The sequence below is a fragment of the Leptonychotes weddellii genome, chromosome 7 (genome assembly GCF_054177405.1).
Source record: "Leptonychotes weddellii isolate Sample4059 chromosome 7, ASM5417740v2, whole genome shotgun sequence".
Taxonomy (NCBI): domain Eukaryota; kingdom Metazoa; phylum Chordata; class Mammalia; order Carnivora; family Phocidae; genus Leptonychotes; species Leptonychotes weddellii.
The window spans coordinates 111191713-111215729 of NC_138375.1; the positions used below are offsets into that span (position 1 = coordinate 111191713).

The 24017-nt window shown below is 49.0% G+C and overlaps 2 protein-coding genes across 7 annotated transcripts in view; one reads left to right on the plus strand and one right to left on the minus strand.

Annotated features, from left to right (window-relative positions):
* Positions 1–24017, minus strand: part of SMIM33 (small integral membrane protein 33) — a 69754-nt gene that overhangs the window by 13585 nt on the left and 32152 nt on the right. Inside the window, exons 1-2 of one of the 3 annotated variants that reach the window (XM_081825743.1) lie at positions 18815–19114; positions 16367–17390 (exon numbers count right to left, since the gene is read on the minus strand). The exons of 1 other annotated variant lie outside the window; for it this stretch is intronic. In XM_081825743.1, coding sequence (XP_081681869.1) covers positions 17001–17390; positions 18815–18823 — 399 coding nt within the window. In that variant the 5' untranslated portion in view covers positions 18824–19114 and the 3' untranslated portion in view covers positions 16367–17000. Of the gene's footprint in view, positions 1–16366; positions 17391–18814; positions 19115–24017 lie in introns of those variants that run through there. One more of the 3 variants, XR_014146753.1, reaches the window with a different exon arrangement.
* Positions 8772–15302, plus strand: STING1 (stimulator of interferon response cGAMP interactor 1). 4 transcript variants are annotated; one of them, XM_081825728.1, is made up of 8 exons: positions 8772–8874; positions 9201–9301; positions 9786–10012; positions 10139–10322; positions 10573–10681; positions 11588–11826; positions 12531–12717; positions 14224–15302. In XM_081825728.1, the coding sequence occupies exons 3-8, from the start codon at positions 9786–9788 to the stop codon at positions 14256–14258; spliced, it is 981 nt and encodes a 326-aa protein (XP_081681854.1). In that variant the 5' UTR covers positions 8772–8874; positions 9201–9301; the 3' UTR covers positions 14259–15302. The 4 variants fall into 4 exon arrangements, with proteins under 4 accessions (XP_081681854.1, XP_006730795.1, XP_081681853.1 ...); XM_006730732.3 differs by lacking the exon at positions 14224–15302 and adding an exon at positions 13276–13782; XM_081825727.1 differs by lacking the exon at positions 14224–15302 and adding an exon at positions 13276–13782 and having other exon boundaries at positions 9201–9294.

Below are 24017 nucleotides of genomic sequence, written 5' to 3' on the forward strand. Positions count from 1 at the left end.
CATACTGTTTTCCAGAGTGGCTGCACCAGCTTGCATTCCCACCGGCAGCATAAGAGGGTTTGCAGATATGTTTTTAAACCTCCAGTTACCCCAAATCTCTTTCCAAAATAACCATTATGAACATTTTGTTGTATTTACAACCAGAATATTTCTCACTCAAAGATATACATCTACTTTAAACAAAAAAAATGGGATCATAATATAAGTACTGTGGTTTACTGCTATTTTATTTAATGTTGGAATAGGTAATAATGCACACAAAATAAAATTTAAAAGGTACAAAAGCACAAAATGACATGCAGCTGCAAGTGAGTCTCCCTTGTTGCCTTGCTCCCAGCCACTCAGCTGCCCTCCCTGATGCTCACCACCTTCACCATCTTCTTGCATATTACAAATATATAAGCAGAGCTACTCTTTGGTTTCCACACTCACTGTTCTGCAGTGTGCTCTTTCACCTCACTATATTATTGCTCAGATATTTCCGTATCAGCATATAGGAAGCTGCCTCAATTCTTAAAGAGCTATAGAGTATTTCCTTGAATGGAGGCACCAGAGCTTACTTAATATGAACTATTTTGTGACAAGTTCTGTGACTTCAAAACATACTCTAAGTGTCCTTCAGTCTCAGCAAGTGTACCTGCCCACCCTGCCACTCTATGGATGTACCATCATTATTTGAACTGATCCTGTGGTGTTGAAAGTTTGGGTTGTTTCCTATTTTCTCATTTTTCTCTATCTTGCTTCTAAAGCAAACAGCATACATCTACTGAGCCTTTTGGGACTACTCATCAGAAGCTTGAAATATGCATATAATCTTTAACCCAGCAACCCTACTTCTGAGAATTGCTCCTAATAACCAGAAAAGTGAGTGTGCAAAGATGCACCTCCTTAAGTTTATTGCAAAGTTTCTTAGAGTAGAGAAAAATTTAAAAGAACCTAAATGCCCAATAATAGGTGACTGCTTCAATCATGATTCATAATTCTATGCTATAGAATACTGGGAATACACCAAAAATTATGATTTTATTTTTATTGCCCTACAAATATGCCTAATAATATGTTCCTTAGTTAAAAAGCAGGATACAAAACAACAGATCTAGTGAAATTAAGAAAACAATTCCATTTATGATAGCATTAAAAAGAACAGAATAGAAAACAGTTTGGTGTTTCCTCGAAAGGTTAAACATAGAATTAGTATATGACCCAACATTTCCACTTCTATGTATATGCCCCAAAGAATTGAAATCAGGGATTCAAACAGATACTTGCATATGTTCATAGAATGTTCATAGCAGCATTACTCACAATAGTTAAAGGGTGGAAACAAGCCAAGCACCCATCAAAAGATGAATGAGTAAACAAAATGTAGTGTGTGTGTGTATGTATGAATATATTACTGATCCATAGAAAAGAATCAAGGTCTGATATATGCTTGTATATGGATGAACCTTGAAAACATTATGCTAAGTGAAATAAACCAGACACAAAAGGACAAATATTGTATGATTTCACTTACATAAAATATCTAAAATGGGCAAATTCATAGAGACAAAAAGTAGATTAGAGGTTACCAGGGGCTGAGGCGTAGAGAAAATAGGGAGTTATTGCTTAATGGGTAGAGAGCTTATTTGGGATGATGAAAAATGTTAGAAATATGTAGTGGTGGGGTGATTGTACAACAATGTGAATGTAATTAATGTCACCGAATTTTACACTTAAAATGGTTAAAATGACAATTTTTATGTTATATTTATTTTACCACAATAAAAAATCCAAAAAATACCTGTGAATAAATTAACAAAAGAAGTGTAAAACTTATACTCTATACACTATAAAACATTGCTAAAAAGAAATAAAGAAGATCTCAGTAAATGGAAAGACACCTCATGTTTATGGACTTGACTTATGTTAGGATGGTGATACTCTATTAGATTCATTGCAATCCCTGTCAAAATTTTAGCTGGCATCCTTGCAGAAGTTGATAAGCTGATCCCAAAATTCATATGGAAATTTATGGGACCCAGAATAGCCAAAACAATCTTGAAAAAGAAGAGCCAAGTTGGAGGACTCACACTTCCCGATTTCAAAACTTACTACAAAACTATAGTAATCAATATGGTATGGACTGGCATAAAGATAGACATACAGATCAATGGAAAAGAACTGAGAATTCACAAATAAACTCTCACATTCTCAGTTGGTTGATTTTTTAAAAAGATTTATTTATTTATTTGAGAGAGAACGAGAGAATGAACAGGAGGGGCAGAGGGAGAGGGAAAGAGAATCCCAAGCAGATTCTGTGACAAGCGCAGAGCCCAATGTGGTGCTGCATTTCAATATCGTGACCGGAGTCAAAACCAAGAACTGGCCATCCAACCAACTGTGCCACGCAGGCGCCCCCCAGTTGGTTGACTTTTGACAATAGTGCTAAAACGATTCAACAGAGAAAGATAGTCTTTTCAACAAATGATGCTGGGACAACTGGATGTCTACATGCAAAAGAATGAATGTGAACCCCTAAGTCATACCACATACAAAAAACTCAAAATGGACCAAAGACCTAAATGTAACAGTCAAAACTATTAAATTCTAGATGGAAACATAGGTTTGAATCTTTGTGACCTTGATGAGGTGATAGCTTCTTAGATATAGTACCAAAAGGACAAGAGACAAAAGAAAAGAGAGACATTTAGATCTCATCAAAGTTAATAAATTTTGTTGTTGTTGTTAAAGATTTTATTTATTTGACAGAAAGAGAGATAGCGAGAGCAGGAACACAAGCAGGGGGAGTGGGAGAGGGAGAAGCAGGCTTCCTGCTGAGCAGGGAGCCCTATGTGGGACTCCATCTCAGGACCTCGGGATCACGACCCGAGCCGAAGGCAGACGCTTAACAGCTGAGCCACCCAGGCACCCCAAAGTTAATAACTTTTGTGCTTTAAAGGACACCACAAGGAAAGTGAAAAGACAATCCACAGAATGGGGGAAATTTTTGCAAAGCACATATCTGATAAGGGACTTGTATCTAGAATATAAAAAGAACTCATGATAATAATAATAAATTATTATTATAATAAGAAAAAGACAAATAACCCAATTTTAAGAATGGGCACAGGATATGAATAGACAATTCTTGCAAAAGATATATGATGGCAATAAGCACATAAAAGGATGCTCAACATCATTTGCCATCAGGGAAATGTAAATCAAAACCATAATGAGATACTACTTCACACCTACTAGGATGGCTACAATCAAAAAAGATAGATAAGAAACAAGTATAGGCTAGAATGTAGAGAAATTAGAACCCTCTTACAATGCTGGTGGGATGTAAAATAGTGCAGACACTTTGGAAAATAGTCTGATGGTTCTTCAAAAAATTAAACATAGAGTTACCATATGACCCAGCAACCACACTCCTAGGTATACACCCAAAAGAAATGAGAATGTATGTCCACAAAACATTTGCACATAAAGTTCATAGCAGCATTATTCATAATAGCCAAAAAATGGAAACAACTCAAATGTCCTCAATTAATGAATGAATAAATAAATGTAATATAGTTACACAATAGGATATTATTTAGCAATAAAATGGAATGAAGTACGGATGTATGCTACAATGTGGATGAACCTTTAAAACATAAGAAGACCGACGCAATAACATATTGTTTGATTTCACTTACAGGAAATGTCCAGAATAGGCACATCTGTAGAGACAGAAGGTAAATTAGTGATTACCTGGGGTGAGGTTGGGGTGAGGGTGGCTGGGTGGTGATGGCTACAGGGTTTTTTTGGGGGGGGTGATGAAAATGTTCTAAAATTGATTGTGGTGATGGTTGCACAATTCTGTGAATATATTAAAAAGTAATGAATTATGCATTTTATTTTTTAAAAGATTTTATTCATTTATTTGAGAAAGAGAGAGAGCGAGAAGGAGCAGGGAGAGGGGCAGAGAGAGAAGGAGAAACAGACTCCCTGCTGAGCAAGGAGCCCAACTTTGTGGGGCTCCATCCCCAGACTCCAGGATTATGACCTGAGCCAAAGGCAGACGCTTAACCAACTGAGCCACCCAGGCGCCCCTAATTTTACTTTTTTTAAGATTGAATTATTTTATTTATTTATTTTTTTTTTAAAAGATTTTATTTATTTATTTGACAGAGAGAGAGATAACGAGAGCAGAAACACAAGCAGGGGGAATGGGAGAGGGAGAAGCAGGCTTCTTGCCGAGCAGGGAGCCCGATGTGGGACTCGATCCCAGGACCCTGGGATCATGACCTGAGCCGAAGGCAGACGCTTAACAACTGAGCCACCCAGGCGCCCGAATTATTTATTTTAGAGAGAAAGAGCATGAGTGTGAGGGGCAGAGGGAGAGGGAAAGAGAATCAGAAGCACACTCCTCACCGAGCACAGAGCCCGCCGACTTGGGCCTGATCTCACAACTCCAAGATCACTACCAGAGCCCAAACGAAGACTGGGATGCTCAAAGGATTGTGCCACCCAGGCACCCCTGAATTGTACATTTTAAATATATGAGTTGTATGTTATGTAAATTATATCTCAATAAAGCTGTTAGCATAAACGAACAAACAAAAAAGCAACTAGATCTCTTTGCCCTGCTGGATACCTCCTTCTGGGAGGACATGGGTCCATTATTCACTCCCTATGCTCCCCCACCCCTAATCATGCATCTTCCAGCCTCTCCTTCTCTATCACATCTACTTGGATATTGTCCTGTCCAAGAAAGATCATGACACACTATTGGGCTCCATGATTGGGCAATGGAAGGAAGTGGCTGGGGTCAGGCTCAGAGCCACCCATGGATGAGACATCAAATCTGTGTCTTGAGCCCATTTTAGAGGCCAAGGTGATCGAAGCTGGCAACTCCAAGAGTGTGACTCTCAGTGTTGCTGTTGCTGCTGCTGGCGGTGGTTAGAATGAGTAATTACTGAGCATCTAGAGCAAGTCATGCCTACAAGTGCAATGTTTCTTTTTATCCTCCTGACAGTCTGATATGATAAAAGTTATTACTTACCATCCCCATTGTAACTAAGGCTCAACGAATTTAAATAACTGGGCCAGGGTCACATAGCTAGGAGAGGCAGAGGCGAGATTGGATCCCAGGTATACCATAGTTAACTGATCTTAAATCCCCCCCAAAATCCTGTCCTAGCAGGATTCAGGGACCTGACACATGAATATCAGGGACCTGTAAACATGGAAGGGGTTGTGTGGGCAAAAGGGCAGCTCCTCAGAGGCCAGAGGTCTCCCAACCCCACTCACACTCTGTCTCAGGCCCAAAGTCCCCTAAATGAGTGTGTAGGGGTTTATTTCTCTCTCAGGAATACTGATGACGCGTTTCAGGGGAGACCCGTGGGAGCTGTGACTGGGCTGGAAATGGAAATGTGTAGCGCCGGCCGACAAGCACTCGTGGGGTGTCTGGAGGGAAGAAGCAACTACCAGCAAGTGAGGAGGAGGCCCCGGCAGCAAGCTGACCCATGGAGCAGAGCTATCACGCTCCCCTGGCCCGAGGGAAGCAGCCTGTGAGCCGGGGGCGGAAACTTGGGCCTCAACTCCCCCTGGGGCCCTTAGGTTCCTCCTTGGACACCGAGGCGTTTGGTCTGGAAGAGCTTCAAGTTCCTTGCCTGTCAGTCCAGCTGTCCGTCTGAGCGCTGAGGAAGACCCCAGGCACGCAGCTGTTGTGATGCCCCTCGGCTCTGAGGCCCTGGTCACAGACCCACTCCCTCATCCCCTTCCTACACCATAGACCCTCTTAGGGGTTGAACTGCGTCCCCTAAAAAGATACGTTGAAGTCTTAACCTCCCAGCACCTGTGAATGTGACCTTATTTGAAGGTAGCGATTTTGCAGGTATAATCAAGATGAAGTCATTAGGGTGCGCCCCGATCCAGTACGATGGGTGTCCTCATAAGAAGAGGAAAAGCCATGTGGAGACAGAGATGCAAAGTTGAGGAACGCTGTGTGACAGAGGCCGAGACTGCACAGCTGTAGCTGTAAACCAAGGACCACCTCAGGGCACCAGCAAGGGGAAGAGGCCAGGGAAGATCCTTCTCTTGAGACTTCAGAAGAAGCATGGCCCTGCGAATACCTTGACTGCAGACTTCTTGCTTCCAGAGCTGTGAGTCACTTTCTGTTTAATACATTTCTGTTGTTTTAAGCCACCCCATTTCTAGGGCTTCTGTAGAGCAGCCCTAAGAATCTGATACAGAACCCCAACATGCTCACACGCTCCCGCCGCACCAGCCATTTCTCTGTTCCTCCACGGACCCAACTCCTTCCCACCCTTTTACATGTGATGCTCTGCCAGAAGGTTCTACACCTGCCCTTCTCTCCAACACCCTTGCCTTGCTCCTTCCAAACTCAGCTTAAAAGGCATTTCTTCAGGAAAGCCTAGACTTGGGTATTCCAGGCTCCCCTCAGAACAGCAACAGAAGTGCGTTCTCTGAAGCCCTCGCCACATCTGTATGTAGTTAATTCCTGGTGCGGTCGCGTAATGCCCGCTGCCCATGCCCCCGCTGGGGGTGTCATGACAGTGGGGCCTGGCCTGACATATTCACCAGCAATCCTACCCCTCGCTCCTGAGGCAATGCTGGGATTTTTTTCTTTTCACGACATACTCCAAGCATGAAACAAACAATACGTGTTCAATTTGGGAAAAGAAACCCAAGAAAACATAATGAGCAAACATGGAAAAATATGCTAAAAATCACCTACATTCCTTTTTTTTTTTAAAGATTTTATTTATTTATTTATTTGACAGAGAGAGAGAGCGAGCGAGAGAGGGAACACAAGCAGGGGAAGTGGGAGAGGGAGAAGCAGGCTTCCGGCTGAGTAGGGAGCCCGATGCGGGGCTCGATCCCAGGACCCTGGGACCATGACCTGAGCCGAAGGCAGACGCTTAACGACTGAGCCACCCAGGCGCCCCAAAATCACCTACATTCCTACTGCATAGAGTAATCACTGTTGGCATTTTGACATATGTGCTTTCAGACCTTTTTTCATGCAAGATATATTTCTTAAAATGCAATTATACTGTATTGTATGCTGCTTTTTTTCCAGTAAGAAATGTATAAAAGGCATGTTTAAGAGTCAATAAATACAGGGGTGCCTGGTGGTTCAGTTGGTTGGGCGTCCGACTCTCGGTTTTGGCTTGGGTCATATCTAAGGGTTGTGGGATCGAGCCCCGTGTTGGGCTCTGCGCTGGGGCTGGCGGGGGAGTCTGCTGGAGATTCTCTCCCTCCCTCTCCCTCTGCTCCTCCTCCCCTAAAATAAACAAATCTTAAAAAAATAAAGGTCATTAATACAAAATTACCTCATCATTTTTGGTGCCTACGCATCCTTCTACTATAAGATGAATCACAATTTAGTTAACAAGTCCTCATTGTTGGGCATTTAGATACCTTTCAGTTTTTCTCTGGTGTAAACAATACTGCTACAAACATCTGAAAAATAGGCATTTTTGTGCCCTTGTCTGATTCTTTCTTTCTTTCTTTTTTTTTTAAGATTTTATTTATTTATTTGACAGAGAAAGACACAGTGAGAGAGGGAACACAAGCAGGGGGAGTGGGAGAGGGAGAAGCAGGCTTCCCGCGGAGCAGGGAGCCTGATGCGGGGCCCGATCCAAGGACTGTGGGATCATGACCTGAGCCGAAGTCAGATGCTTAACCGACTGAGCCATCCAGTCGCCCCTTGTCTGATTATTTCTTGACGAAGCTTTCCTAGAAGTGGATTGCTAGGTCCGTGATGACAAGTGTGTTTTTTAAAGCTTCTGAGGCATAGTGGCAACCTGCCCTTAAAAATAGAGGAACTTCTATTTTAGGGAGATGGGATGAAGGAAGGGATGGGATGAAGAACACGTTTGGGGGAAACAGTGACCAGTGTAGCGCCGCAGAGCAGGCAACCGTGGGGCCCCCTGGGGGAGTGGGTCCTCCGTAGCCTGGAGGCCCTCGGCTACTTGGCAGAGCTGGCTCTTGGGGCTGGGAGGACTCTGCTCAGGCCTTCTTTTGGGCACCCTTGATTTTCTTTGGTTTTGATGTAGCTGAGCCCTTGCTCACCTCACGGCGTCCCTTTGTGAGCCACTTGTAGGGAAGAGAAGTTGTAGGGGCCTCCCCCATTTATAGGAAGTGATTTTCACAAACAAGAGTTTTCAGGAAGTCTTGTTCCTGGGAGGCCAGTGTCATCTATGAATGCGTGTGTCACCCACCTTGTTTCTGGCTGTGATGTGGGGAAGGGTCCAGGCGAAGACTCTCTGACCTGGGCGGAATGAACTGCTGCTGCCCTGTGGGGGCCACCCCAATCCCCCCCTCTAGGCCTGCCCTGTCCTCAAATCAAATCAGCTTCTCAGTTTGCCGGAGAGCAGTAGAGACACCCCCGGCCACCCCAGGAGAACCTGTAGGCATGAAACTTGGTCCTGGTACCTCCTACCCCTTCCCGAGTAGGGAAGGCACAGAGCAAGCCATTCACCGCACTGAGCCTCAGATGGCTCCCCTGTAAAATGGGGACTAATACTATATCTATCTTCCAGAGTGGCTCAGTGGATTAAGTAACATACTGTGTGTAACACTTAGCATCATATCTGGAACATGGTAAACACTTTATGATGATGATTGATGTCGAGGTTCCCCAAGACTGCTTTTTTGGCTAGAATCACCGGGTTCTCTCTGAGAAGTCAGAGGCATGGCTATTTGCTGGGGCAAGCCAGAGCCCCACTCCCCTGAAGGCTCTCTGCTACTACAAAGCCTTTTACCCGAAAGGCTGCTGTTACAGGAAATAACTTTCATTCTCCTTCCGCCTTCCTCATACCACAGTCTTCAGAAAAACAGGATCTGCGTCTCGAAATCAGAATAAAAATCAGGCAGGTCAGTGTGGTGTGGTGTGTGTTCTGCCTTTGTCTGGGAGCGTGTGGAGTCCTGCCTGGGTGTTGGAGAGTCTGTTTGATCGTGGGGACTTGAGGCGTTCAGGGTTGTGGCCGTAGGGGACGGTGAGGGGGAGCAAAGGGCAACGGAACGAGGGCCTCCTCAAGCTGCCCTCCCCATACCAAGACTGGGGCATGGCTCATCAGAGCCCTTCCTCCCTTCCCGGGGAGCAGGAAATACCCTCCTCTCCTAAGCTGTGGTCTGGTGAAATGCCAGGGCTGGAATGCTGTGGAGAAAGTTTAGATTGTTTTTTAACGTTTCGTTTTCAGGCCTTACCCAGAGAGGCTGGCCTTGGTCGCTGGGAGCCATTGCACTAGACCTTCTCTCCTTGTCATCTTCCAGAAACAACCGGCGGTCTCAGAGGTAGAAGGTAGGTAGGATCGGGAGAGTGGAGCATATGCTCCAAGGCTGAGGCCCCCGGAGACCCAGAGATGGGTCTGCCCTGCCTGCACCCGCAGACTGTGGTGTCACCTTTGCTGACTAAGGTCTTCCCTGGAGTGGATTCGGGGGAGAGGGAAGCCCAGGTTCCCAACAGTCCCTAGGTGGGTGGCACCTCACAGGATATTTTCGGGTCTGGGTCTGGGACAGTCACTGCCTTCTTTCTTCTCTACAACCTGTGGTCTTCCTGGGGTTGGGTAGGCTGTAGATATATGAGCACATGTACTTCTCCCCCTGCTCCCTTTACAACAAATCTCTCCCGGACAGGAGCACTGGGATGCTATATGCCCAGCCTATCCCCTAGAGGCATCTCCAGCCTCTGACTATGGCTGGGCACCAGGAAGAAAGAGAGCTGTCCCGAAGCGGTAGGAGAGGGAGAGGATAGATAACAGCAATGGGTTTCTTGGTACCCACAGATGCCCCAGTCTAGCCTGCACCCATCCATCCCGCGGCCCAGGGGGACCAGGGCCCAGAAGGCAGCCTTGGTCCTGTTGGCCGTCTGCCTGGCAGCCCTTTGTGGGCTGGGGGAGCCACCAGAACACATTCTCCGATGGCTGGTGCTCCACCTGGCCTCCCTGCAGCTGGGACTGCTCTTCAAGGGGGTCTGCCATCTGACTGAGGAGCTGTGCCACCTCCATTCCAGGTGACTCCATTACCCATGGCGACTGGGCACCCCACATGTCTTACTCTCTTGACCCCCAGCCCTGCCCCTCCTTGAATCTCTCGGGCTGAGCTGGGCTGGAGTCCGGAGCTTGACTGTCCCCTGCAGGTACCAGGGCAGCTCCTGGAGGGCTATGTGCTCTTGCCTGGGCTGCCCCATTCGCGGTGGGGCCCTGCTGCTGCTGTCCTGCTATTTCTATGGCTCCCTCCCAAACCCAGCTGGCCGGCCCTTCCTTTGGACGCTTGCGCTCCTGGGCCTCTCGCAGGCACTGAACATCCTCCTGGAGCTCCAGGTAAGACACAGAGGGAGGCGGAGGGTGTAGCCAAGTGGAAGCGGCAGCTAGTGTGTCCTACTCTGAGCTCGGTATCGGGAGTGGGACGAGTTTAGAGGTCGGCCCTTAGAGTAGAGCCTATAATGTCCTGCAATGGGAGGTCAATGGCAGAGAAGGGAGCAAGCTGGTAGCTGGTTGGGAAATCTTCTTGAGGAGGAGGGCTCTGGTTATCCTTCGTGGAGGCTCCCCAGGCCCACCCTGCTGTCTACAGGCCCTAGCCCCAGCTGAGGTCTCTGCAGTCTGTGAAGAAAGGAACTTCAATGTGGCCCATGGGCTGGCATGGTCATATTACATTGGGTACCTGCGGCTGATCCTGCCAGGTGAGCCATTCTCTATGCCCCTATTTCTAGAGCTTCACGACAGACAGTAAGACAAAAAACTCGCGTTTCTAGAACCTGCTGTATTTTTCAAAGCATTTTTATTCCTCAGGAATCATTTGATTCGCAAAGCAATTCTGTAGGCATGAAGGATATTATTATGCCTGGTTTTCAGGGAGGAATATGGCACTTAGAGCCATTAAGTGACTTCTCTCAGGTTAACTATGAATTCTTCCAATGAATATTGACTGTATGTTCTGCGCCCTTCATGCGCATTTTCACTTTTAATTCATACCCTGTGGGCAAGGGATAATCATCCCTGTTTTAGAGATATAAGAAAATTGTGGTTCTAAGAGGTGAAGTGACTTCTCCAAAGTCACACAGCTTTGTGAGCGGAGGAGACAGGATTTGGACCCAGGTCTGTCCAGAGCCTGGATCCTTGACCACTCTACTGTGAGCCCATGTATCATGTCTCATTTCTTCTGACTTGCTGGCCAAGGCCGTGGTTCTCCCATATCTCATTGATGTCTGCCCTTGTTACCTAGCTTCTGCTAGGAAACAGGTCTGGAGCTAGAGGCCAGACCCCGTGTACCTGGGATTGCTGGGAATGTCACCTTCCAGGGCACTTCCTGCCTCTGAGAGCCCTAAAAGCTGTGGTGGGAAGGAGTGGGGTGAGCAGAGGAATCTGGACAAAGGACAATTGAGGGGAGAGAGAGGTGGTGGGAGTAGAGGGAGGGGTGGGAGTGTTCCTGAATTCTCTGCTCCTCCTGGCTCCTGCACAGTGCAAGTGGACTGGACCCTTGGTTCTCCTGCACCTACACATTGAGGGAACCAATGACCTGGGTCTCTGTCCTGGGTTGGGTGGGAGATAGGGTTGTAGGAATGACTTCTCGGGCCTCTCCACCCCAGGGTTCCCAACCCGGATACGCAAGTACAATCAGCTGCAGACCAACATGCTACGGGTCATAGGGAGCCATCGGCTGCACATCCTCTTCCCTTTGGACTGTGGGGTGCCTGATGACCTGACTGTGGCCGACCCCAACATTCGCTTCCTGTATCAGCTGCCCCAGCAAAGTGCCGACCGTGCTGGCATCAAGGGCCGGGTTTACACCAACAGTGTCTATGAGCTTCTGGAAAACGGGAAACCGGTGAGTGTGCGGGGAGGTGGGTGCTGCTAAGGAGGAGTCAGGCCCAGAGCACCAGAATTCTGACCCCTGGCCAAGCACTGATAAAAATTCATTGCCCTTCTCTGAGCCTTACTTTCCCCAGCTGGGCATGCTTCAGCTCTGAATGATGATAATGATCAGTAACACTAATTGAGCCCTTACTGCATACCAGATGCTATTCATCTGACCACCTCATCTAACCCTTGCCACCACCTGTGGGGTGACGCCTGCTATGACCCCTACTTTGCAGATGAGGAAACTGAGTACAGACTCAGAGAACCAGGAAGAAATTGGATGATTTCAACCTGACAAGCCACGCACTTGACCATAAAGCTGTCCTAGACCAAGATGTGAGAACATCTGAAAGATCTCACATAGGTGGGGGGGAAACCCAGGCCAGGGTTGAACCCCAGAGCCCAGCCCCCAGGAGCAGTTGACGGCAGGTGACTCCGTGGGCCTTGCCCTGGGATCTGAGAAGGAGGATCTGTGGAAGATAAATCTAGCACAGTCCTGGTGCTGATTTTAGGAGCAAAGGCCACCAGACACCATAGATCCCAGCAGGGTAGCCACCTCCCAGAACGCCATCTCTACAGGCTGAGGGAGCAAGGCCCTAGCAGTGGCACCAGGGTCCAGAGTCTGTCTGCCCTGGCCCTGGCTGAGTTTTGCGTTCCTCTCGCCTCCTCCAGGTGGGCATCTGTGTCCTGGAGTACGCCACCCCCTTGCAGACGCTTTTTGCCATGTCCCAGGATGGCCGAGCTGGCTTTAGCCGGCAGGATCGGCTGGAGCAGGCCAAACTCTTCTGCCGGATCCTGGAAGACATCCTGGCAGATGCCCCTGAGTCACAGAACAACTACCGCCTCATTGTCTACTCCGGTGAGGACTGAGTAGGCTACCAGGCAGGAAGAGGCAGATGTCCCGAGGGGTTAGAAGTAGCTAGAGCAACACCATGCCCTGGGCCTTCCCAAGTGGTCAAGGCATTTGAGCCCGGCCTCTTCCTCCCCCAGGAGAGGTCCTACCTCTCCACCTAGGACACTCAGTTGCTTTCTGGGGTACCTGGCTACGGGTCCTGGGTGGAGTGTGAAGAGATGGGCTCTAGGAGCCCCTGACGTCATCTAGGGATTGCCAGAAGAAGCAGAAGAGCCCCAGGCTCAGGACAAAGAGACCGGGGCTGCAGCCTCAGCGGCAGGTCTGTGCCCCTCTCTGAGCACCATCTCTAAGACTGAGGAGGTCAAATTCTGTTATCTCTGAAACCACTTCTAGCTCCAGAATTCCAGGAAACTCTAGCCCCAGGCCAGGGATGGGGAGGGATGCAGGGAGGTGAGGGAGAGGGAGTGTTGGAAGATCTGCCCACCAAGTCTCAGGGCATGTTCAAGTGAGAACCTAAGAGGTCCTCACTGCACTCCTCCCCCACCTTCCCCATCCTTGTGCCAGAACCTGCAGAGGGAAGCAGCTTCTCCCTGTCCCAAGAGATTCTCCGGCACTTGCGGCAGGAGGAAAGGGAGGTCACTATGGGCAGCCTGGACACCTCGATTGTACCCAGTTCCTCCACGCTGTCCCAGGAGCCCAAGCTCCTCATCAGTGGCTTGGAACAGCCTCTCCCACTCCGCACGGATGTCTTCTGAGGGAGGCTCAGGGTTTGCTGGCCTGAACCCCCAGTGGTCCCCAAGACTCTCGATCCACAAGACTGGATTGAAGGGCTTTCTTCAGCAGCTGGATGCCCAGCAGAACCACTTCCTCCCACAGGGAGCCTCTCAGAGAAGGTCCTTGAACTTAACATCTCAAGACGACCTTAGGCAAGTTGTTTTACCTCTCTGAACCTCAGTGTCATCATCTATGAAATGGGATTATAATCACTGTCTTACCTACCTCACAGGGTTGTTGTGAGGATTTTCACTGTATGGAACATTTTTGTAAACTATAAATGCCAGGTAAACTTAAGGGATGTGTCAGATGTCTTCCATTGGACCCTCCAGACTGACTGTCTACCCCTCCCTGCCTCCTCTGCCCTGGGATGGCATCAACAGGCTCCCTTGCTCTCTGAATTCTGGTCATGTTCAGTCCACAGGAAGCCCCAGTAGAGGAACAGAGGGAAAGAGGGGGGTGAGGTTGGGGTAGTTATTCCCCCAGATCCTTCCCTGCAGTACCAAGGTCACTGTGGGCTCTCTGCATCTCCAACCTAAAGTCATGGTTCTGCCATGTTCTCCGTAACTCTGTCTCTCCCCAGGTTCCATTACCTGTCCCTTCCCCATGCTGCTCAGACCCAGCGATGGTCCTGGTTTTCTGCAATGTCCCCTCTGGAGCACTCACTCTTACTTGTGGTTTCCTTATACCTGCCCTTTCTAAACAGCCCCCTTTCTTTTTTTTAATTTTTTTTTTCAGAGAGTGCATACATGGGTGTATGTGGGGGAGGCTGACCCTGAGATCATGACCTGAGCTGAAATCAAGAGTCAGACACTCAACCGACTGAGCCACCCAGGCGCCCCTAAACAGCCCCCTTTTTCAACACTGCTCAGATGACCTATTTGAGTGTGCCATCTTTCTCTAGCTGGACTCTGACTGACACAAGTGATTGGCATTTATTATCTGAAATGTCCAAATCCACTTGCACAGTCATACTTCCTTAGACCCCCTCCTTATTCTAGGACAGGGCGGTGCGGTGGTGGGTATGGTTTCACTGTGGACAGAGCCCAGGAATCAGGCTGAGGGCATGGAGGGTAGCATGCCCCACGGTGTCTGCATGCCCTTGCAGGGCCCTTGTCTCTAGTGAGAGGCTTGGGGAATACGGAGCAGCCTGAGCAGGCACGCTGATGTCATGAGGGGCACACAGCCGCGTCCAGGGCAAGGGGCTACTCAAAGGAGCAGGGGCCACTGGATGAATGTCCCCAGATGATAGAGCCTGCAAAGGGATAAGGGGGGGGGGGTTCGTGTGAGGAGACGGGATATACTCTGGGAGACCTTGGACCACACAGCCGGGCACCTGCTGTGTCTTATGACATCACTGTTAGAACCGAGCCATTACAACACTGTAGTGGCCTGTTTGGGAGGGCAGGCGGCCCATTTCTACCAGTTCCTTCTGTTCTATCCACGACTTATTCCCTACCTCCCACCTCTGGTTTGGTTTTGTTTTAATTTTTTCTAAAGTAATCTCTACACCCAACATGTGGCTCAAACTCACAACCCCAAGATCAAGAGTTGGATGCTGTATTGACTGAGCCAGCCAGGGGCCCCTCACCTCTGTTTTTATCACAGAAGCTCAATACGAATTTCTGTGTACAGCATCACTGCGGAGAAAGGCTCAACAGACAGACACATGTTTGCCAGAAGGAACCAACTGCTCCCAAGGATGCCAAAGCCTAAGGAGTAAAGGGGGACACAATCTCTTCTTCACAGCTGTCCCAGCCATTCTGCCCCCAAGGCCTGAGGCTCCTCCAACATTACACCAATCATTCCTGTGACTAGAAACCAGGGCAGAGGGTGCCTGGGTGGCTCAGTCGGTTAAGCGACTGCCTTCGGCTCAGGTCATGATCCTGGAGTCCCGGGATCGAGTCCCGCATCGGGCTCCCTGCTCGGCAGGGAGTCTGCTTCTCCCGCTGACCCTCCCCCCTCTCATGCTCTCTCTATCTCATTCTCTCTCAAATAAATGAATAAAATCTTAAAAAAAAAAAAAAAAAGAAACCAGGGCAGAATCAAGGGCCTTTCCAAAATGCCCCTCCCCCACCCATCCAGCCCCCAACTTGGTGCTTAGGCTGTGGAGTCTGAGAGCTCAGGTTCAAATCGTGACTTCACCACTTAGTACTCGTGTCTGCCTGGGGATCTTGATATCCTCCGCTATAACATGGGGACAAGAGTGGCTCCTCCTCCCAAGCTTGTTATGGGGAGTGAACGGTCTGATAGCCACAGGTCGGCGGATGAGCTGGGTGGCCAGCACAGGGCTGGGCCGCAAGGAGCAGCCATGAACATTATAGTTGCCTCTCACGAAGGAGGCAGGCCAGTCCTCTGTACACATTACAATCTCCACCTCTGTTCCTCTTCATTGTCTGCTATCCTCGCCTTCCTGACTGTGCTAGGGTCTCGCCAAGGCTGGTACCAGGGTGCACCGGCTGTCCTCAGGTGTTCCCCAGGGTAAAGAACTCAGAGGCCCCTCCATAAATGCCTATCCTTACGTTCTCGACTGCACATCAGTGAGGTGCGGACGTGTCAGGGAGAGAGTGACTTTCCAGAGAGCCACCCGGAGGCTCAGCTCTGCCTTCCTGCATCTTACCTCCATGCCCACACCCCCTGCAAAACCTCTCCTCATTCCTTCCTTCCCTTAGACAAGCTGCATGGAGCTCCTCTTCCTTTCTTGTTTTCCCACCAGCTGGAAGGTTCTGGATTTGGGCAATGTCATGGGATAAGTTTTAGGCTGGTTCCAACTGGCCGGTACACACAAAAAAGGGGATATATGAGAACCCCCAAATTCCCCATCCCATCTTGGGAAGGCAAGACAAAATCTTGCCCCAACATAGTAGGAGGCATTCAAAAGTGATGTGGGGAGCTATAATTGGTGCTTGGGGCTTTACAAGGGCCTTGGAAGTTGCTGATGAGGCATAAGCTCCAACAGCCAAAGGGATGTCTTCCAATTGGTGAAGGGCAACAGATTTTCCTTCTCTTCCTGAGTACCAGAGAAGGCAGGCCCCTGGGTTCTTTGCCGTGGCTCTCCCTGACTAGCCCTCACAGGACCTGGGGGCTTTGGGGGTAGGACCTCTACAGGGAGACTCTGAGATCCCTGCACAGGGGTAGGGTGGGTGGGGGAATCTTGCGAGCTGACACCAAAAGCAAAGGAGATTAGGGGTGAGAGGAGGAGGTAAGGACTTGGTAAAGGAGGGTCAGGGATCTGATGGTCCCTGAAAAGCAGGGAGTCGCTTTGTAAGGGCAGCTTTGGGCCCTAGCAATGCTCACAGGAGCGTGTTTCCAGGCAAAGCCCTCAAGCTTCTTTTATTTCTTCTGTCCACATCAGCGTTTTCTCTATAAATATTCTGCAGAGAGAGCAGCTCCAGCTGAGTCCATGTGTGCATTTCCAAAGCTCTGATGTCCAGGCCCCAATTTGCTTGTGCCCTAATTCTCTGTCCGGTTTCTTGTTCTGAGCCAGGTCAGTCCAACTTTTCAAAGTCTCCCTCCTACAGACATGTGACTTCATCAGTGCTGAGCCTAGGCCCATCTGGCACAGGGCAGGAGCCAGGGACAGGAGGCTCCCGCTGGGCATCTTCATGACTGTCCTGGGGGCCCAGCACTCGCCAGTGGATGAGGTAGATGCCGCCTTCCGGCTTTGGGGTTGGTGGCTCTGTGGGGAGAGTGGCACGGCCCTGATGTAGTCTTGGCCCAAAGTGAACTGCCACCACGATACAGACGGCCATCAGGACAAAGGCAGCGACAATGACGGTGAGCAGGGGCAGCCCATCCCCTCGCGGTGGTTCCCAGGCCCCACCTGGCACCTCTGGGAGTTGCCTCTGGAGCTCTTGACCCCCTGAGCCGTTCACAGCTGGAGAAGGCCAGGGATGGTGGCCAGCCTGGTAGGGGAGTGGCAGAGAGAGAAGGTGACATGGGCACGTGCACACAGAAAAAGAGCCAAATGGAGAGACAGACACCCAAAGGGAACTGAGAGAGAAACAGACAGAGAGACTTAGGGAGAGAGAAACATAGACAAAGAAAGAAAGAGACAGAGTGCAGACATGGAGAGACAGAGAAACATACAGATAAACACATGCGTAGCAACCCTCCCCCCAAAAAAACCCTGCACATAGGAAGAGAGAGAATTAAAGAAAAAGACAGGTGTGTTTGGGGTGGGGGGGATACAGAGAGAAAGAGAAAAACACAAAGCCAAGAAGACAAAGAAAAAGAGAGATAAAGAAAGGACAAGGAATGAAATAGATGCAGAGAGACAAAGACAGAGAAAAAAGAAACAGAGATAGGGAGACAAAGTCATTCAGAAAGGGATGCAGAGGGGCTTCCTTACAGTCTGGGATATAGAGTGTGGCCCCCCAAGTCCGTCCCCTCCCACTGCTCTGTCTTGCCAGGCCTCCAGTAAAATTCCTCAATAGATAATACGTCCTAGGTCAGGAATCTGAGCACACTAGTTGTCTGCTCTCCCACGGCCTGGCCCTCTAGCAGTGAGCAGCTGTTCTTCAAGTCCTGGGAAAAGGGAGTCATTGTGTCTTAGGTTCCCACTACCCTCAACTCACACAGAAGGTGGAGGGGTGGTACCCTGGGGGATGGAGAAAGGAAAATGAGGCAGGAACCCCCAAAGCTTGGGGTGAAGCAAAGGGGATACCTCATCCCATAATATAGGATCTTCTTACGGGTCTCAGGATCTGGACCTGGAGGGGAGGGGGTGCCCAGTGTGGACTCCTGGCTGGATTGAGGAGAACCCACGCCAGCCTAGGCCTGTTTCAGGGTCCCAGCCAGAACCTGGGGGTACTGTCTGTCTCCGCTCTGCTAACTGTTGAGGAAGGGTGGGATGGATTACCATGAAGGTAGCAAACCTCCCAACGATAAACGTCAGAGCCAGCTGATGAAGTCACCACAGGCTCAAGAAGCCTTCTCTCCCTAGCCTCCCCTTGCCCGCTGGACCATCATGGGTCCGACCCTCCAGGGTGGAGCCTCTCCCCTAAACCTGAGCCATCAGCCTGGCCCTGCCCCAAGAGAAGGCAATTGGGGTCCAGGGAAGGCTATCCAGAACACTCTCTCTTTAGTTTCTCAGTCACACTGTCATCCCCAACACTGTCCCTTTGCAAGTAGAAAGCCCAATACTCACCCCCAGTTAAAAGTCTAAGGCTCTCTGGGGCCCAGGCCACAGAGCCTCCAGGGCAGGGGAGGGAGGGGGGAAGCAGCTCCGGATGTACAGGGGAAAAAGGGAAGTTCAGGCTGGTGAAAGGGTTGGGGTCCCTGCAGGGTGTCAGGCAGCCTAGCAGGAGGGGGTGAGCCAAGAGTCTACCTGGTGCATTGTCCGCCTGGTGCAAGGCTTCCTGGGAATGGCAGCCAGCCCTGCGAAGAAGAGCCTGCCACCCCAGCTTGGCCCCTACCCGGAGCTGCCACGTCTATGGGGCTTACCTGGCACACACACCCTCTGCACACACACTCTCAACATCTCTCCCTCGCTTTCACTTCCGTGAATACTGGGACTCTTCTGGGCCCAGCCCTTCCTTAACTGTGATTGGACCTTGATCTTGGCACCTCCTTTCACGCTCCCTGCTAGCTTCAGCAGCCTGGGTCTGCCTGCCTACCCCTCTTCCAGCAGGTCTCAGACACCTTGCCAGCACCCCCACCCCGCCCCACTCCCCACCATGACATGTCCACTCCCCACCCCAACTAATTTCCTGATGTTACTGTTTCTTCGATTTTTTTAATTTATTTTATTTTTTTAAAATTTTATTTATTTATTTGAGAGAGAAAGAATGAGAGACAGAGAGCATGAGAGGGAAGAGGATCAGAGGGAGAAGCAGACTCCCCGCTGAGCAGGGAGCCCGATGCGGGACTCGATCCTGGGACTCCAGGATCATGACCTGAGCTGAAGGCAGTCGCTTAACCAACTGAGCCACCCAGGCGCGCTCTTCGATTTTTTTTTTAATGCAATATCTCAAACACACTGAAAAATGTAGACTATAATATACTAAATCTCTTAGGCATAACCACCAGCTCTGTCCATCTTAACAGTTTGTCACATTTATTTCAAAATTTTTTAAGAACCAAAATATTACAAATAAAAAAGAAGCCCCACTTCTTGACCTCTCCCCTCCTTCTTACCCCATGGGTAACCATGTTGTTGAATTTGATGTTTATCATTCCTGTGCAAGGTATTTTTTTTCTTTGGATTTTTTTCTTCTTTGGTTTTTACAAATATGAATTCTGCATGTCTCTTTGCATTTGTCTGAATGTAACTTCATTTTGAGAATGTGAGTGCTTCAATGTGTCCAAGTCACAAAAAGTGCCCACCAGGGGCACCTGGCTGGTTCTGTCCATATAGCATGTGGCTCTTGATTTCAGGGTTGTAGCCCCACGTTGGGTGTAGAGATTACTTAAAAAAAAAAAATCTTTTTAAAAAAAGTGCCCACCAGTTTCTCCTCTATCTGGAGAGTTCATAAAGGATAATTTTTGGTCTCAACTAACTCCATGAAACCAAGCATCCCTCATTCTGTCCCTTGCTGTGCATGGACCACCCTCCATCCCAGTCTGGAGACCAGGAGACCCCTGGGAATCCCTTCACCCAGTGGTCTGATCTCAGGAGGCAAGATGTAGCCTCTTGATTCCTTGTCCCTCAGCCAAGCTTCTCCACACTCTGACATTCAGGGACCTCACTCAGAGCTCCCAGCTCACTGAAGCCCAGGTCACTGGGCTTGACCTGCTGCTGCTGCCTGACCTGCCAACTGAGTGAGTCCAATGGCTGGCTGGCCTTGAAGCCAGCTAGGAGGCTGACCCCCTACCAGTGCCATCCAAGGCTCTGGATGTCTCATGTTGGATCACTTAGACTTCAGCCAGAGGGAATATGGGCTCTGCCACAGTCCAGAGCTCCAGCCTCTGCTCTTTGGTTCCTGCCCCCTCAAGGCACATGTCCCATCACTCTTATAGGCCCCGCCACTGAGGCTCCAGTCCCTGAGTCCAACAGCCCAATTCCTGATCCTGCTGAGGGCTCATTTCCCCCTTCCCTCCCTCATCAATCTTGGATCTACCTCGTAAAAGGCCTCAGAAAAGATAAGGGGGTGGAATTTTGGGACTAGACAATTGTTCCAGCCTTCCTTTACTCATCCATCTCTATGCTCACTGTTGTGAGCTGCCCTTCCCCCATTCTCACCATCTAAACTTTAACCATCTTTTATGGCTTTAGTTCAAGTGTCACCTCTGCCAGGAATATAGTCTTCAGCCCACTCTACTGAGGTAGCTTTCTTTCTTTTCCTTAAACCCTACACCAGTATGTTTTTTCCCTCACTCCTGACATTTGTCACACTTTGATATACAGGTGTGTGGGCGCTCATTTTTCCTCCCAGCCTCATGAACCGCATCAGGGCATTCCTGCCTGTGTCCCAGAGTCTGTCACAGTGCCTGGTACTACACAACAGGTGCTGGACAAAGGTTGCGGAATAGAACTGGAAACCAGAAGCATCCCCCCACCCCCATCCTGAGTCCTGGAGGTTCTAAGCCATCACCCTTCACCTGTGAGGATGGCACTTCTGAGCTACAAGTGTTCAGTGACTTATTCCCTCTGTCTCTTTTTTGGCTTTGTCTTATAATGGAACCTCTTCGATAGGTTCAGGTTCTAAAATGATCAAGAATCTGCTCTTATTTCAGAGCAGAAAAGTCCTGGCTTTCAATGTTTGAGCCCTGGAACCACAGATGAAAAGGCTCTGGGGTCCTCCCCACTGTCACCCCTCTGGCCTGGAGGCCCCTGACTCAGTTCCGTACACTGGGGTCATTTCTCTTTTCCAACTCCCTGGGGGAGGTAGAAGTGGCCCTGTTGCCTAAGGAAAGCAAGGAGCAGCCCTTCCTCCCTCCTTCTTTCCTCAATGAAGGAAGTCATGGTTAGGAGCCTGCCGAGGAAGCTGAAGGAGAGGGACTTGGGTGGACATTCTGAGCAGGCCAGCAGGAGATTGCCAGGATAGGGGACATCTGGGACCTGGCTCCCTTTTGGGCTTCATCTTAACTTCTGCGTCACTGGAAGTAGTCCAAGAGCAAGGGCTACCCATTGCAACCCTATCCTATTTCCAGCCTTCTTATTTAAAGCTATAGGTCTATAAGGGGTATCTGATTTCTCTGTGTGGTAATGAAAATGTCCTAAAATTGATCGTGGTGCTGGTTGCACAAATCTCTGAATAATACTAAAAGCCACTGAATTGTACAGTTTAAATTGGTAAATTATATAGTATGCGTCTAGTGTGGTCAGGTTGCTATACCAAAATACCATAAACTGGGTGGCTTATAAACAACAGAAGTTTATTTCCCACAGTTCCGGAGGCTGGGAAGTTCAAGATCAGGATAACAGCTGATTTAGTGTCTGGCAAGAGCCCACTTCCTGATTCATAGATGGTGCCTTCTCACTGTGTCCTCAGAGGGGCAAGCTGGCTCTCTGCCTGCAGTCTCTTTTATAAGGGTACTCATCCTGTTCAGGAAGGCTCCACCCTTATGACATAATCCTCTCCCAAAGGCCCCACCTCCTAATACTATCACCTTGGAAGTTAGGATTTTTTTTTCTAAAGATTTTATTTATTTATTTGACAGAGAGAGACACAGCGAGAGAGGGAACACAAGTAGGGGGAGCGGGAGAGGGAGAAGCAGGCTCCCCGCTGAGCAGGGAGCCCTATGCGTGGCTCAATCCCAGGACCCTGGGATCATGACCTGAGCCAAAGGCAGCCGCTTAACGACTGAGCCACCCAGGTGCCCCAAAAGTTAGGATTTTAATATGAATTTTGAGGGGACACAAACTTTCAGCCTTTAGCGGTATGTGAATTATATCTCAATAAAGCTCTTAAAAAACCACAATAGGGGCACCTGGGTGGCTCAGTTAGTTAAGCGTCAGACTCTTGGTTTCAGCTCAGGTCATGATCTCAGGGTCCTGGGATCCAGTCCCGTGTCAGGCTCCCCACTCATTGTGGAGTCTGCTTGTCCTTCTCCCTCCCCCTCTGTTCCTCCCTTCACTCTCTCTCTCTCTCTCAAATAAATAGAATCTTAAAAAAATAATAAAAAAGGAAAAGGAAAAAACACAATAAAAAACTACAGATCTATTAGAATGGCTAAAACGAACTATGTGATAAGCCTATAGCTGTCTACAGCAGTATCAGTCATAAAAAGAAAAACCAGAAGCACCTTAAATGTTTAAAAACAGGGAAGTGGTTACACAGACCATAGAATAGTAAATATGCTGCCATTAAAAATTATCACAATGAGGAGCACCTGGGTGGCTCAGTGGGTTGAGCGTCTGACTCTTGGTTTCGGCTCAGGTCATGATCTTGGAGTCGTGGGATCCAGCTCTGTACTCAGTGTGGAGTGGGCCAGTCTCTCTCCCTACCTCTTCCCACCCCCTGCCCCCGCCATGGGCACACTTTCTCTTGATAAATAAAATCTAAAAAAAAAAAAAAATAATCATGATGAAGACTGTGAGCCAGCAGAAAATGCTTATGATTTGAAAATAAAGGGAAAGATCTTCCTTCTCTTGTTTTCCCTTTACTTCTGGAATAATTCAGTCCTAAAGGTGAGGCAGAACAAGTTAGGCAATGTGCCCATGGGGGTGGGAGGGAGTCCCAGAGAAGGGTGTCAGAGCCCAGGAGGAGTGAGGAAGGGCCCAGAATGGTCAGAGCCTGAGTAGAAGGTATCCATGAGGGGAGGGTGGTGCTGAGATGGAATGTTATTTACAAGGGGAGTGATCAAATAAGCATAAGTAAGGCCAGATTTAACAGAAGGGCTTTGGAGGGGCGCCTGGGTGGCTCAGTTGGTTAAGCGACTGCCTTCGGCTCAGGTCATGATCCTGGAGTCCCTGGATCGAGTCCCTGGATCGAGTCCCGCATCGAGTCCCGCATCGGGCTCCCTGCTCGGCAGGGAGTCTGCTTCTCCCTCTGACCCTCCCCTCTCTCATGTGCTCTCTCTCATTCTCTCTCTCTCAAATAAATAAATAAAATCTTTAAAAAAAAAAAAAAAAGAATAACCAAAGGGGTGCCTGGCTGGCTCAGTCAGGGGAGCATGCGACTCTTGATCTCAGGCTTCTAAGTTTGAGCCCCATGTTGGTTGTAGAGATTACCTAAAAATAAAACCTTAAAAAAAGAAAAAAGAAGAACAATGTTTGTAAGGCCTCCCTGAAAGATGCTGGGAGTCCCATTTGCATTGGGAGCCCCGAGGAGGGAGAGGACTGGAAAGCATTCAGCGTCTACAGAACATGGATGGCTGGTGGGCCGAGCTTTAGGGCTCAATCATGGGAGAGGGGGACCTGGTCTGAAACAGTATGGGGCAGTTAGACTCCAGGAAAACCTCCAAAAGCCTCCAGACGGTGTGTGGAGGGACGTGATGGCCCCCTCAGAGGGGAAGAGAGGGGGCATTGAGCCTCGCGGCCATCGCTGATCTTTGTCGAAAGGCCCTGGAGGATAGACACCCCAGTAGCTCTAGCCCAGGCTGGGCAGAGCCCCGGACACGGTCACTGCTGCTTCAGCCTTACATCC

Bases quoted from the DNA above. Each gene is read 5' to 3' on its own strand.
- STING1 (XM_006730732.3), top strand. From the start codon at position 9,786: ATGCCCCAGTCTAGCCTGCACCCATCCATCCCGCGGCCCAGGGGGACC. The intron at 10,323-10,572 runs GTAAGACACAGA...TGCTGTCTACAG, and splicing joins ACATCCTCCTGGAGCTCCAG to GCCCTAGCCCCAGCTGAGGT. The intron at 11,827-12,530 runs GTGAGTGTGCGG...CGCCTCCTCCAG, and splicing joins TTCTGGAAAACGGGAAACCG to GTGGGCATCTGTGTCCTGGA.